A 15,978-nucleotide genomic window follows, 5' to 3' on the forward strand; every position below is an offset into this window, starting at 1 on the left:
TGGATTTGCAGGTAAAACTTTGATGGATGTGGAAGTCTCCTTTAGGGCCTTGGATGGAGGTGTGGGCACAGGTTTTACAGTTCCTGCGATAGCAGGGGAAAGTTCCAGGATGGGAGGGTGGGTCGTAGGGGGGCGTGGACCTGACCAGGTAGTCACGGAGGGAACGGTCTTTGCGGAAGGCGGAGAGTGGTGGGGAGGGAAATATATCCCTGGTGGTGGGGTCTGTTTGGAGGTGGCGGAAATGTCGGCGGATGATTTGGTTTATGCAAAGGTGGTAGGGTGGAAGGTGAGCACCAGGGGCGTTCTGTCCTTGTTGCGGTTGGAGGGGTTGGGTCTGAGGGCGGAGGTGCGGGATGTGGACGAGATGCGTTGGAGGGCATCTTTAACCACGTGGGAAGGGAAATTGCGGTCTCTAAAGAAGATGGCCTCCTTCTTTAGAGACCGCAATTTCCCTTCCCACGTGGTTAAAGATGCCCTCCAACGCATCTTGTCCACATCCCGCACCTCCGCCCTCAGACCCAACCCCTCCAACCGCAACAAAGGCAGAACGCCCCTGGTGCTCACCTTCCACCCTACCCACCTTCGCATAAACCAAATCATCCGCCGACATTTCCGCCACCTCCAAACAGACCCCACCACCAGGGATATATTTCCCTCCCCACCACTCTCCGCCTTCCGCAAAGACCGTTCCCTCCGTGACTACCTGGTCAGGTCCACGCCCCCCTACGACCCACCCTCCCATGGCTCTCTGCCTTTATTCCTGATGAAGGGCTTTTGCCCGAAACGTCGAAGCTCCTCGGATGCTGCCTGAAGTACATTGTAGCTATCTAGCCAATGAGTGAATCAACAGTTCTTCATATCCCATCCACCGCTCCTTCATCCCACCACCCACCACCCACCATCCCCGCCCCACTGCAATACCTTGCTTAAATAATTATTACTCTCAAGTCAGTTCTGACATTGAAATTGTTCGCCCAATATCAACACTTGTGCCTTTCAACATGATAAAGGCAGGAATGACCAGTGACTCTCAGACCCAAGCTTTAACTGAGGCCAAAGCCAGTGAACTCAGCACAGCCCAGGAATGAAAGTTCTCTGCTCCAACTGCTCAGTTCATTTCTCATTTGGCCTTCTGTCCGTTAGGAATCAAGCAACAGAAATGAACCAAGAGAAAGAATTGATCTTAATGTTTTTTGCAAAGTCTGTTGGCTTTTATAACTCTTCAATGTCAGCGATACACAATGATCTTGAGTCTACCCAAAGACACCTCGTTTGGATTTGAACTCAATTCAGAAACTTTCCATCTCACTGACAGAAACTTTCATCTGAGTAGCAGATCAATTCACAATATTCAATTAATCTCCCTGCTCTTCCTCCATTATCCTCCAACGGTTCTTTAAAACAGACACTTTACAACACTGGCATCCTACTGCACCCTGAAGTAAGCTACCAAACATGTAGCACTGTGATCACCACCACCAGCTTTTACCTTCATAACACCACCTGTCTCTGATCCTACCTCGGCTCATTTGACACTGAAACCCTCGTTACTACCTTTGTTACCTTCAGTCATGATTATTCCAATGCTCCACTGCCTACTCTTTCAGTGCACCATTCTAAATTTCACCTTGGCCCAAACTCTGCTGCCTATGCCCTATTTTGTACCAAGTCTTAGTCACCTTCAACCCTGTGCTCCTTGACGTACATGGGTTCCCAGTTTGGCAATGCCCCAACTTTAAGATGCTCATCATTGTTTTCAAATGTTTATTTGGCATTGCCCTTTTCTTCACCTCCTCCTTGCAGTCAGACCTCCAAAATCACTTCCGTCCTTCAATTCTGACCTCTGGCCCAGCTCCACCATGGGAAGACCTGCCTTACACAGCTTTGGGTCTAAGCTCTAGAATTCCACCCCAAAACTCCTCGACCTCTTTCACCAAATCTAAATGCTCTTTCAAATATAATTCTTTGACCTGTCCTAATACCTTAGTATCAGGCTCAGTCTCAATGTTTGTCTGATTATGCTCCTCTGAAGTACCTCAGCATTAAAGGCGCTACACAAATGCAAGTGATTGTTGACCTCGCCCCCAATACTCCCACCATAAGGAGCCACATGGCTAGCGATGGGTACTTGATTGTTTTTCTCCACCTCACTCCCCCTAACTCACATTTATAAAGCTTGAAGTCAGCATTGGCTGGAGATTGAACTGGAAGATGGATGCGAGATCCAGTTCCATATAGGTTGGTATATGAATAGGAAGGGTTTGGAGGGATACCAGCCGGGTGCTGGCAGGTGGGACTAGATTGCGTTGGGATATCTGGTCAGCATGGACGGGTTGGACCAAAGGGTCTGATTCCATGATGTACATCTCTATGACTCTAGTGGGCGGCACGGTGGCACAGTGGTTAGCACTGCTGCCTCACAGCGCCAGAGACCCGGGTTCAATTTCCGCCTCAGGCGACTGACTCTGTGGAGTTTGCACGTTCTCCCTGTGTCTGCGTGGGTTTCCTCTGGGTGCTCCGGTTTCCTCCCACAGTCCAAAGATGTGCAGGTCAGGTGAACTGGCCATGCTAAATTGCCCGTAGTGTTAGGTAAGGGGTATGGGTGGGTTGCTTCGGCGGGGCGGTGTGGACTTGTTGGGCCGAAGGACCTGTTTCCACACTGTAAGTAATCTAATCTAATCTAGTGTAATCAATAAATAAAACTCTCTGAGCAAACTTTCCAGGGAAAAAAAAATCATTTGGCACAAGTTTAATACATCAAATCTAGCCCCCTCAGGACTGAAATTGTGGACATTTACAGACTTTGGGTCATGTGGCGGCACGACACCTCAGTGGTTAGCACTGTTGCCTCACAGCGCCAGGGATCTGGGTTTGATTTCTCAGGCAACTGTCTGTGTGGAGTTTGCACATTCTCCCTGTGTCTGCGTGGCTTTCCTCTGGGTGCTCCAGTTTCCTCCCACAGTACACAGATGTGCAGGTTAGGTGGATTGGCCATGCTAAATTGCCCATTATTTCTGGGACTGTACAGGCTGGGTTGATTAGCCATGGGAAATGCAGGTTACAGGGATTGGGTAGGGGGATGGGTGTGGGTGGAATGCTCTTTAGATGGTCAGTGTGGACTTGATGGGCCGAATGGCATGCTTCCATACTGTAGGGATTCTATGGTTCTGGCTGTGGGCAATTCAGGTCAAGGCACATGGAGTGAGGTCAAGGGTCTCTTCAAGTACGAGACAGACTGGTGGGTGAAGCATTGGAGCCAGCAACTAGTGTGGAACCACTCTGCATTAACGTAGTGCCTAGCAGAATTGTTCAGGCAAGTTTTTTTTCATTCAATTAAAACTGAAGCATGGAAAAACTTTAACATGTCCAATTTTTGGATACTGCCATTTTTAGGATAGCTAGATTTATGGGACTCTTCCTACATTCTCAAAAAAACTCAAGTAAGTTTGATATTTTCAAACATTGCACACAAGATTTTTTTTTGACAAGAGCTACGAGTGATTTATCACTTCACACAAATAAGCAAAGCTCAAAGGTTACAGGAAGAAAACACTGAATGGGAAGCCACTTGTCCTTTTGTGCTGACTCTTTAAAAGGGCTTTCGAATTAGTTTCACTCTCTTTCCGCCACAGCTCTGTAATTTCTTCCATTTATCCAATGCCCTTTGGAAGTCACGAGTGAATCTGCTTCCACCCTGTCCTTGCAGGCAGTACATTTCTAATCATAAAGTCTCTCGGCCTTTGTGCCAATTAGCTTAAATCTGGCTACTAACTCTTCTGCCGATGTAAACACATTTCTCCATATTTTACATGCTTTTCAAGTGATAATGTTAAAATCAGATTGTTATTTGTCTGCTAGATTGCTCCACGTTTTGTGTCAGAACTGACCATCCCATAATCACAGCACATTCCTCCAATTATGTCATGAACATTTGAGTAGCTCAATGGAAGTTCTTTTTAAAAATAGTTCTCCACTGCAACAAACATCTCTTGTAGACAATACTCTTGATTTACTGACTTGTTTTGGCACCAGTGATGAATGTTCAGGCAAACTTTGGATGGATCGCATTTTACTATGTTTCCTGAAAATGAAATAAAGGATAAGATGAGTATGCAGCAGTATTAGTGACAATGATTAATCTGAATAGTGACTCACTTCCACACACACCCCAGAAATATGTCTTGGTGACAGGCGTAAACTTCAACGCATAAAGCCTTGTGCAAAAATCACCACTCCCTGCAACGTAAGTTTCGGTTTGAGAGATTCCTGTGTGTCCATGCGCTGCTGGCATTCCCGTGGTTGAGCAGTGGAGTAACAGAGAGATAAGGGACAACTGGACATCAATAAACAGATGAGAGAAGGAGAAAGGAACATAGATTAAGATTAAGGAAGAGCAAAAGAGAAGAGAAGGGAAAAACAGAGATGGGTACAGTTCTGTATCAGTAGCACAACTGGCCTCTTTCCCTCAGTATTTTAATGAACATTAAGGAAATAAGAAATTGGAAATATTCGGCCACCCTAGCCTTTTTCAATATTCAATAAGATCGTGGCTGATCTTCTGCCTCAAATCCATTTGCCATTGATTCCCCATATCCCATCATTCACTTAATGTAGAAAAATCAATCTCAGTCTTGAATATTCTCAATGATTGAGGATCCACAGCTCTGGGGAAGAGAATTCCAAAGATTCACAATTGCTCTGAGATTGGTTGGAAGGCAGATTACAAGTGGGAATACTCTGATACATCCACACTCTGATACTGATCCCTAAATTGCCAGCTGTAATGACTTAAATGTCTCATTAGCTTGTCTCGTCAATCAAGTAGTTATTCATCGTTTGTTGTTGATTCTAAAAGCTTATTCTTTTTGTTGATTATGCATTAGATTATTGAACAATGAACAGTGACTGGTGATCTTTCTGCATCAGTTCACCATGAGAAACTTACTTAAGCACTTCTGCACACAAAAGACGTTGCATTGGTTCCAAATTGCAACAAAGGCATCCAATGCAAAAGTAATAGAGAAAACATTTGCCAGGTTAAATGGCATGCATAAAGTGAATAATTTGCATTTATACACTGCCATTAGGCAATAAAGCATTACAGGTGAGATTTTAAACAAGATTTGAAATTAAAAGATGTGGTAGAGCTGTTCAGGAGGATTTAAACTAGTTGGGTGGGTGGGACCCAGGGAGATAGTGAGGAAAGAGATCAGGTGAGAACAGAAGTGAGTCAAACAGTCAGGGCAGGCAGGGACAAGGTAGGACTAATAAATTAAACTGCATTTATTTCAATGCAAGAGGCCTAACAGGGAAGGCAGATGAACGCAGGACATGGTTAGGAACATGGGACTGGGATATCATAGCAATTACAGAAACATGGCTCAGTGATGGACAGGACTGGCAGCTTAATGTTCCAGGATACAAATGCTGCAGGAAGGATAGAAAGGGAGGCAAGGTAGGAGGGGGAGTGGCATTTTTGATAAGGGATAGCATTACAGCTGTGCTGAGGGAGGATATTCCTCGAAATACATCCAGGGAAGTTATTTGGGTGGAACTGAGAAATAAGAAAGAGATGATCACCTTATTGGGATTGTATGATAGACTCCTTAATAGTCAGCAGAAAATTGAGAAACAAATTTGTAAGGAGGTTTCAGTTATCTGTAAAATTAATAGGGTGGTAATGGTAGGGGATTTTAACTTTCCAAACATAGACTGGGACTAACTTAGTGTTAAGGGTTTAGATGGAGAGGAATTTGTTAAGTGTGTACAAGAAAACTGTCTGATTCAGTATGTGGATGTACCTACTAGAGAAGGTGCAAAACCTGACCTAGTCTTGGGAAATAAGGCAGGGCAGGTGACTGAGGTGTCAGTTGGGGAGCACTTTGGGGCCAGCGACCATAATTCTACTAGTTTTAAAATAGTAATGGAAAAGGATAGACCAGATCTAACAGTTGAAGTTCCAATTTGGAAGAAGACTAATTTTGACAGTATTAGGCAAGAACTTTCAAAATTCTGGATTAGTGGTGCTGGAAGAGCACAGCAGTTCAGGCAGAATCCGAGGAGCAGTAAAATCGGATGCTGCCTGAACTGCTGTGCTCTTCCAGCACCACTAATCCAGAATTTGGTTTCCAGCATCTGCAGTCATTGTTTTTACCTAAGAACTTTCAAAAGCTGATTGGGGCAGATGTTCACAGGTAAAAGGACAGCTGGAAAATTGGAAGCCTTTAGAAATGAGATAACAAGAGTCCAGAGACAGTATCTCCATGTGAGGGTGAAAGGAAAGACTGGTAGGTGTAGGGAATGCTGGATGACTAAAGAAATTGAGGGTTTGGTTAAGAAAAACAAGGAAGCATATGTCAGGTATAGACAGGAGAGATCAAGTGAATCCTTAGAAGAGTATAAAGGCAGTAGCAGTATACTTAAGAGGGAAATCAGGAGGGCAAAAAGGGGACATGAGATACCTTTGGCAAATAGAGTTAAGGAGAATCCATACAGAGGAGGAAGTGCTGGATGTCTTGAAATGTATAAAGGTGGATAAATCCCCAGGACCTGATCAGGTCCTACCCTAGAACTCTGTGGAAAGCGAGGCAAGGGATTCCTGGGGCCTCTTGCTGCGATATTTGTATCATTGATTGTCACAGGTGAGGTGCCAGAAGACTGGAGCTTGGCTAACGTGGTACCATTATTTAAGAAAGGTGGGACGGACAAGCCAGGGAACTATAGACCAGTGAGCCTGACGTCGGTGATGGGCAAGTTGTTGGAGGAATCCTGAGGGACAGGATTCACATGTATTTAGAAAAGCAAGAACTGTTTAGGTATAGTTAACATGGCTTTGTGCATGGGAAATCATGTCTCATGAACCTGATCGAGCTTTTGAAGAAGTAACAAAGAGGATTGATGAGGGCAGGGTGGTCGGCGTGATCTATATGGACTTCAGTAAGGCGTTCGACAAGGTTCCCTTTGGGAGATTGGTTAGCAAGGTTAGATCTCATGGAATACAGGGAGAATTACCCATTTGGATACAGAACTGGCTCGAAGGTAGAAGAGAGAGGGTGGTGGGGGAGGGTTGTTTTTCAGACTAGAGGCCTGTGACCAGTGGAGTGCCACAAGGATTGGTGCTGGGTTCACTACTTTTCGTCATTTATATAAATGATTTGGATATGAACATAGAAGATATAGTTAGTAAGTTTGCAGATGATACCAAAATTGGAGGTGTAGTGGACAGCGAAGAAGATTACCTCAGATTGCAATGGAATCTTGACCAGAAGAGCCAATGGGCTGAGGAGTGGAAGAAGGAGTTTAATTTAGATTATTGCAAGATGCTGCATTTTGGGAAAGCAAATCTTAGCAGGACTTATATACTTACTGGTAAGGTCCAAGGGAGTGTTGCTGAACAAAGAGACCTTGGAGTGCAGGTTCATAGATCCTTGAAAGTAGAGTCGCAGGTAGAAAGGATAGTGAAGAAGGCATTTGGTATGCTTTCTTTTATTGGTCAGAGTATTGAGTATAGGTGTTGGGAGATCATGTTGCAGCTGTACAGGACGTTGGTTAGGCCACTTTTGGAATATTGCATGCAATTCTGGTCTCCTTCCTATTGGAAAGATGTTGTGAAACTTGAAAGGGTTCAGAAAAGATTTACAAGGATATTGCCAGGGTTAGGGAGAGGGGGAATAGGCTGGGGCTGTTTTCCCTGGAGTGTCGGAGGTTGAAGGGTGACTTCACAGAGGTGTATAAAATCATGAGGGGCATGGATAGGGTAAATGGACAAAGACTTTACCCTGCGGTGGGAGAGTCCAGAATTAGAGGGCATAGGTTTAGGGCGAGAGGGGAAAGATATAAAAGAGACCTAAGGGGCAACTTTTTCATGCAGAGGGTGGTACATGTATGGAATGAGCTGCCAGAGGAAGTGGTGGAGGCTGGTACAATTGCAACATTTAAGAGGCATTTGGATGGGTATATGAATAGGAAGGGTTTGGAGGGATAGAGGCCGGGTGCTGGCAGGTGGGACTAGATTGGGTTGGGATATCTGGTCGACATGGGCGAGTTGGAATGAAGGGTCTGTTTCTGTGCTATACATCTCTATGACTCTATAAATGACAGACATTAGAAGACTAAAGACTTGGCCAGACAGGTAGTTCTATGGAGCATCTGTAAAGGAGGAAAGAGAGAAATGGAGAGGATTGGGGAGGTAATTTCAGAGTTGAATTCTACAGCCTCGGCACCTGAAAGCATTAAGTATCACTGAGAGACTGCAGGGATTAGGAGAGGCAGAGGTCTCAGAAAGTACCAGTAAGATACAAAGAGGAGAAAATCACTGCTTAACTTTGATTGATACCCAAGATTTTAATTCAGTTTTTCTCACACCTTAGTTGCTGCCTGATATCTTGCAGTATCTGCAGTATTTTTCTTTTGGCAACAGCAAATTATTTTACTAGTTTCACTGATCTTTTGTCCTGACTTTGCTGGTCCTGACAGGATATGGGCACATGAGTGAAAGGAACAATGGTAGAATAGATAAAAACATATTTACCTTTCAAACTGTGTCTTTTTGTATCCTCCTTCTTTAACATAATCCAGGAGCTGCTTCTGAGTTCTTCCACTGGAATAAAGAAAAAGCTTACTCGCAAGATTGTGTTCTTCCTGTGACCCTGGAACTCAAGTGAGGCCTGTGTGGAGGAGAGTAGGCCCAGTGTTGGCCTGGAATGGAGACAGACTGGGACAGTGGCTGAGGGCCAATGTGTACCCGGGTGGTGGCAGCGGCCGGACAGTGATCAGTAGTGAAGGATGGTGATGGGCTGGGCAGTGGTGAAGGATGGCGAGGGCGTGGTGGGTCTTAGCCCAGAACAGGTGAAAGTGTGCCCAGTGCAGGGGTGTGTGGCTCCTCCTGGGGAAGCCCAGTTTGGAGCCATCTGCAGGCCCTTAGCTCAAGAAAGAAGTGTAATGTTTGACATTTCAACTTTATTTCTCTAATTTTCTACCAAGACGTCTGTCGTGCTGAACTTTTTAAAACTTATTCCTTTATAACTATGTGCCCTTCTTTGAAATAATGATGTGGGATCTTTTACGTTTATCTGAGAGGGCAGATGGACCCTGGCTTCTAACACCTCATCCAAAAGATCTAACAGTGCAGCACTCCCTAAATACTGCACTCAAGGGTCAGTCCCAGGTTTTGTGTTGAAGTCCAGGAGCAGGATTTGAACAAGGAGACCCTGAGGTGGCAGCGTTACCAACTGAAACACAATGGGAACGGCACGTGGCACAGTCCATAAAAGGAAAAACAGCTGGATGTCTCAGCAGAAGAAAATCTGTTTAGCAGAACAAAGGTTTTACATAAATTAAAATGACATGGAGGATCTGGACGAAGGTAGAATACGCTTACCTAAATCTGAACGAGGACCCTCGACTGAACAGAATGGGCTTGGGTTTTGGTTTGGGTTCTTCAAACAGTCGGAAGAAGGCATGATATTCAACGCAAATCTTCCAAAAGGCCTTGCAGGAATCACGACTGGCCATGGAAAACTCCAAGGTGTCCTGACAGGACTGCAACAACAAGCCAGAAACACAAAGCATCAGCTCACACTCGCTCAACACACAAATCAGGTAGCAAAGCAGAAAGGAGCGACAACGCCTTTGGGTAAGAACACACTCACATTCATTTCCGGGCGAAACTTTATCAGGAAGCGTTTCCTCTTAAAGCTCAGCTTGCGAACCTTGGCCCAATTGAATGAGTTGATTTTGTTGTTACCCTGCATCAGAAACATGAAGAGGTCAGTTTAATTCTGACTAAGACAAAATAAAGTGGCCCAAGCCACGTTTTGTTAGCTTTGTGCTTTAACAACTATTACCTGGAAAACGATGATCCCGGCATGAGACACAGACAGGTTGATCTTTGTACCCTCTCTGTCCTTTGCACAATGTTGCCGAATCCCGTACATTTCTAGCCTTCTGGCGATCTCAAGCAGCTGATAGTCAGAAGCAGCAGGTGTGTGTCCACTTTGGGGTGTGGAGACAATTGTAAATAGAGCAAATTACAATTTCAGAACATGGATTAAATTGCTAATTTTAATTGTGCATTCACCCCATCGACCCTAACTCTCCCACAACCTGGGTTCCAAACCTCCAATATCCAGCTCTCAATACTTGCTTCAGCAGAATTGCTCCTGAGATTCTTTGCAACACAATGCAAAAACTATCCACCAGGGGGTGCACGGTCCAGCCAGGTTAGCATTTCCTACTTACCTGCCTCAAAATCTGGTGTCCCAACATAATAGCATATCCAAGGTCAAAGGGGCTGTTGTCAACCTTAAAAATGTCATGGACACTTAGGTTTAAACACAGTTTAACTTATCATCCCTTTGTTCTCACGAACACCCTGTCAAGAAGGGCCTCCATTTTAGAATTCTCATCCTCACTTCTAATTTTAAATTGACTTTCACGGGCTACCCTCTCCTCAACTCTAACTTCTTCCAATCCAATAACCCTCAGTGCTCTGTGGTCTTCAAGTCAGTAATCGTAGAGGTTTTGCAACTGAAAAGTTAGAATGTCTAATAATTCTCTTCTCTTGAAGTGACCTTATCAAGATTTACAAAAATCATAAGGGGCATGGACAGGGTAAATAGACAGGGTTTTTCCCTGGGACGGGGGAGTCCAAAACTAGAGGCATAGGCTTTGGGTGAGAGGGGAACTATTTAAACGGGACCTAAGGGGCAACTTTTTCATGCCGGGTTGGTGTATGTATGGAATGAGCTGCCAGAGGAAAGGATGGAGGCTGGTGCAATTACAACATTTGAAGGGTATCTGGATGGGTATATGAATAGGAAGGGTTTCGAGGGATATGGGCCAAGTGCTGGCAAATGGGACTAGATTAGGTTGGGATATCTGGTCTGCATTGACCAGTTGGATTGAAGGGTCTATTTCCATGCTGTACATCTCTATGACTCTATCTGTATTGTTTATAGGATGGACTGAGAGTCCTGCATGCCTCACACATTTGGACCTTGCGCCAAGGCATCAGCTTTATCTGGGTGCAATCAAATTGTGCAATTTTGAGGATGAGTGAGCTATGACTGTATCAACAACAACTTGCATTTATACAGAACCTTTAACGTAGTGGTACTTCCACACATCTGCCTTGCTCATCCTTCAAGGTGGTAGAGGTCACACGGTTGGAAAATGATGTCGAAGGGTGCATCTTGTAGATGGTACCCACTGTTTTCACTGTGTGTCAGTTATGCAGGAATTGAAGCTTGAATGTGGTATCAATCAATCAGGCTGCTCTGTCCTGGATGGTGTTAACCTTATTGTGTGATCTTGGAACTCAGGCAAGTAGAGAGCATTCCATTATACTTCTGACAGGTGGAGAGCTATTCCGTGCAGAATTCCTGACCCCTGAATTGCTCTTGTGGCCAGGATATTTATATGGTTGATCCAGTTCAGCTTCTCGTCAATGTTAATCTCCCAGAACATTGGTCGTGGGGAATTCAGTAATGGTAATGCCACTGAATGTCAAAGGCCAATGATTAGATTCTGCCTTGTTGGAAATGGTAATTGCCTCACACTTATGTGATGCTCCTGTTGCTCATTGCAAATCACTTCAAGCCAGGTCTTGCTGCATATGGACATGGACAGCTTTAGTATGTGAAGAGTCGTAAATGATGCTGAATGTTGTGCAGTCATAAGCAAGCATCCTGACTTCTCACCTTATGGAAGACGGATCATTGTTGAAGGAACTGACGACTAAGCCAAGAACACAACCTTGCGGGCAGTGAGGCTCTGGTGTCACAGCGGTAGTGTCTCTATTGCTGAACCAAGAGGTCTGTGCTAAGTTCACCTGCTCCAGAGGTGTGTAATAACATCTCTGAACAAGTTGATTAGAAAATATCTACCCTGAGGAACTCCTGCAGAGACGTCCTGCAGCTGAAATGATGACCTCAATAAGCAAAATCTTCGTACTGGGCATGACATCAACCAGCAAGATAGCTCAACTCTCTTTAAGAGCACATTTCCACAGTTCAATCATTTTCTAACTATTCTCAATCCTGCTGCTTAAAACAGTTTGGATGTTTTCACGAAACATAATTTCCATCCAAACATCTGAATGTTTTATTTTAATTTCTCAGCAGACACCAGCAAATCAAATTGATTTTGAAGTTTTTCCATTTATCAGTTCATTGTTTTATGAAACTGTGAGACTGTTGGAATTCTGCTAGAGTATTTGAAAGGAGCAAATTCATTTCACTGTTAGCATTTAGACACTACCTTTGTTCCAAATAAATTCCAGTGCTGTCACATCACGTCTCTCACCATTCAGTGTCATGCAAGTGTCAAATCAAACTCCTGGGTTCCCACCGTTCCATGTGCTTACAGGGCCAGCCTTATGCAAATCCCACACAAAATCTGCTTTATTTTCTCTACAGAAAATGAAATTAGTGCTCAAAATGTGTGGTGCTGGAAAAGCACAGCCGGTCAGGCAGTATCCGAGGAGCAGGAGAGTCAACGTTCTGGGTATAAGCTCTTCTTCAGAGCTTTTGCTCGAAATATTGACTCTCCTGCTCCTTGGATGTTGCCTGACCGGCTGTGCTTTTCCAGCAACACACTTTTTGACTCTGATCTCCAGCATCTGCAGTCCTCACTTTCTCCCCCATGAAATTAGTACTGCCAATTTAGTCTCCACAGTGAAGCTGGTAGTGGATAGGGCTTGTGACACGACAAAAAGCCTCACCTTTTCTCAGTAGCAAAACAGGAGGCCATTCAGGCCATCAAGTTAGAGCCAGCATTCAGAATATGGCTGCTCTGTATCTTTACTCTACCAAACTACTTTGGTTCCAAAACGTCTCACACTCTTTCAAAAACATCTTCACTCTCTTGCTTCCTCCCCACCTCTTACAACTCAAGAATGTGCAGCACTGATACTTATTTGAAAGGAGAGTTGTTTTGGTTCCCTTTTGGGTGGCACAGTGGTTAGCACTGCTGCCTCACAGAGCTAGGGACACGGGTTCGATTCCAGCCTTGGGCAACTGCCTGTGTGGAGTTTGCACAGTCCCCCTGTGTCTGCGTTGGTTTCCTCTGGGTGGTCCAGTTTCCTCCTACAGTTCAAAGGTGTGCGGGTTCGGTGGATTAGTCACACTAAATTGCCCATAGTGCCCAGGGATGTGGAGGCTAGGTGGGTTAGCCATGGGAAATGCAGGGTTATAGGAATAGGGTAATGGGGTGGATCTGCATGTGATGCGGGTCAGTGTGGACTTGATGAGCCAAATGGTCTACTTCCACACTGTAGGGATTGTACGATTCTTGTACTTACTCAATTGATAACATCAAGGAATTTTCTAACAGTAATATGTAGGTTCAATTATTAAGAATTTCATAAGTTGGTAGCAGCATTGCAGCTAGGGATCTTTTACATGTATCTGAGTTGGTAGCTGGCTTGAAGGTAGGAGACAGAGAGTAGTGGTGAAGGGTTGCTTTTCAGACTGGAGGCCTGTGACCAGCGGTGTGCCGCATAGATTGGTGCTGGGTCCACTGCTTTTTGTTATCTATACCAATGATTTGGATGTGAATATAGGAGGTGCGGTTAAGTAAGTTTGCAGATGACACCAAAATTGGTGGTGTAGTGGACAGCAAAGAAAGTTACATCAGGTTGATCGGATGGACCATTGGGCTGAGGAGTGGCAGATGGAGTTTAATTTAGATAGATGTGAAGTGTTGCATTTTGGGAAGGCAAATCAGGGGAGGACCTATGCACTTAATGGTAAGGTCCTAGGGAGTGTTGCTGAACAAAGAGACTCTGGAGTGCAGGTTCATAGTTCCTTGAAAGTGGATTTGTTGATATATAGGAGAGTGAAGAAGGTGTTTGATATGCTTGCCTTCAATGATCAATGCATCAAATACAGGAGTTGGGGTGTTATGTTGCAATTATTTGGACATTGGATGGAACATTTTGCAATTCCAATCTCCCTGCTATAGGAAAGATTTTGTTAATGCTGAAAAGATTCAGAAAAGATTTACAAGGATGTTGCCAGGATTGGAAGGTTTTAGCAATGGGGAGAGGCTGACTAGGAGCTGAGGGGTGACGTTATAGGGGTTTATAAAATCATGAAGGGCATTGAGTTATTTAGGAGCACTGGGATTTGGGGTTATGTATAAAGGGATAATAATTGGATTTGGGTCACAAAGGTCTACAATGGTGGTTAGAGGGACATGGAGACTATAAAGAGTCACGTTGAGGGTAGAAGGTCATAAGTTGGCACATGGGTTATAAAGGCCAGGGTGGGGTAGATATAGGGGCAGCTTTTGAATAGGGGTTACAGTGGGTTATTGGGGTTGGGTGAAAGGGCACGGTTTGACATGGAAGTCATGAAGGACCATGGTTTGCAGGTAATAGGTAGCCTATGGTGTAAGTGGTTAAATTAAATTAGATTACTTACAGTGTGGAAACAGGCCCTTCGGCCCAACAAGTCCACACTGACCCTCCGAACAGCAACCAATCCAGACCAATTCCCCTAGATTTACCCTTTCACCTAACACTAAGGGCAATTTAGCATGGCCAATTCACCTGACCTGCACATCTTTGGACTGTGGGAAGAAACCGGAGCACCCGGAGGAAACCCACGCAGACACAGGGAGAATGTGCAAACTCCACACTGACAGTTGCCCGAGACGGGAATTGAACCCGGGTCTCTGGCGCTGTAAGGCAGCAGTGCTAACTACTGTGCCACCATGCTGGTTATGGGCTGGCTAGACAGCATGAGATGGAATGAGTTGGCATGGATGAGGCATGGGGAGAATATGGAGCATCGGGGAGTTGAGAAGGCTGGAGCTACATTTCCCTGAACCATCAATATAGTGCAAGTGCACAAGAGGCCAGCCTCCCACGCAGGCTGCCTCTACCATAGTCTAACCCCTTCTCATGTCCCAGGGTCACCCAGCCTTAGTTCTAACATGGCCTGCCACTCCAGGCTGGAAGTCCTGACCCATGGGTAGCCATTTTTAAAAGTAAGAATCACAGAGTGAGGAACTCTCCCAAGTCTGTGCATCCTTTGTGCAGATGAATATTTGGGCCTACATCTGCACTGCATGAAACACTGCATCTTTTTCCCCCTCATGATGTAAACAAAAAAAAAAACCACATCCACTTAAAAGGTGTGCGACTCAATAGACAGACAGATATCAGAAAGAACATAATTGTGTTTGTCGACTCTTGAAAATTTGCATTGCATTCCCTTAAATTGTTACAACTTGGATTGCAGGTCTTTTCAGCTGATGAAATCCTTCGAAACTACACGCTCTGTCAATTAATTTACTACAAGCTGGGTCACAAACCTTGCTCACCACAGTGAATTACCATCGTCATCATCCATTCCTCCCTTTTAGTGACACTATTTCCCCTTCAGCACTCCATTTGGCCATATCAAACAGAATTTGACAAAGTCTTTATGACCTAGATTTAAGATCAGCGTTGTGACCACAACACTGTACAGAGCAGGACTTAAATACCTACACATGCCTGCGATGAAATTCCGCTATCTTATCCACCAGGGCTTCTTGCTGAGGTATGTACTTGTTTTTCTCCAAGTGCTCGCGGATGAGCGTTTCATCAAAATCCCCAATTTCCGCTGGAATAAAGAAAGAGATGACGTCATCAGTACATACACAATGTTTTCTTTTACTTCCTACTATTTTCTAATTAAAAACGTCTCAGGCCTCACTCTGGCCAGTAAATTAGGACACAGTTCATGCAATCCCAACCCACGTCAACTTGTGAAATTGCCTTCACCAGTATATGACAACCCGAGTTGGGGCGAGCTGTTCACAAAAGTAAGTTAACAGCCTGCAGCAACTATCACATCCACCAGTTAATAAAATGCCACAGCACAGAAGGAAACTGTTCAGCCTATTGTGTCTGTGGAAGCTCCTTCAAAAGAGATATTCACTTAGAAGGATATGAGAAAAGACAGAGTGTTGAAGTTGCACTGGAAAGCT

General features: G+C 44.6%; 1 protein-coding gene across 3 annotated transcripts in view; it reads right to left on the bottom strand.

Annotated features, from left to right (window-relative positions):
- Nucleotides 1-15,978, bottom strand: part of LOC122550504 (FERM, ARHGEF and pleckstrin domain-containing protein 1-like) — a 311,630-nt gene that overhangs the window by 101,051 nt on the left and 194,601 nt on the right. For all 3 annotated transcript variants that reach the window (XM_043691326.1, XM_043691327.1, XM_043691328.1), the window contains exons 7-12: nt 15,497-15,611; nt 9,846-9,993; nt 9,651-9,746; nt 9,380-9,540; nt 8,531-8,599; nt 4,018-4,081 (exon numbers count right to left, since the gene is read on the bottom strand). In XM_043691326.1, coding sequence (XP_043547261.1) covers nt 4,018-4,081; nt 8,531-8,599; nt 9,380-9,540; nt 9,651-9,746; nt 9,846-9,993; nt 15,497-15,611 — 653 coding nt within the window. The remainder of the gene's footprint in view (nt 1-4,017; nt 4,082-8,530; nt 8,600-9,379; nt 9,541-9,650; nt 9,747-9,845; nt 9,994-15,496; nt 15,612-15,978) is intronic.

The sequence above is a fragment of the Chiloscyllium plagiosum genome, chromosome 6 (genome assembly GCF_004010195.1).
Source record: "Chiloscyllium plagiosum isolate BGI_BamShark_2017 chromosome 6, ASM401019v2, whole genome shotgun sequence".
NCBI lineage: Eukaryota > Metazoa > Chordata > Chondrichthyes > Orectolobiformes > Hemiscylliidae > Chiloscyllium > Chiloscyllium plagiosum.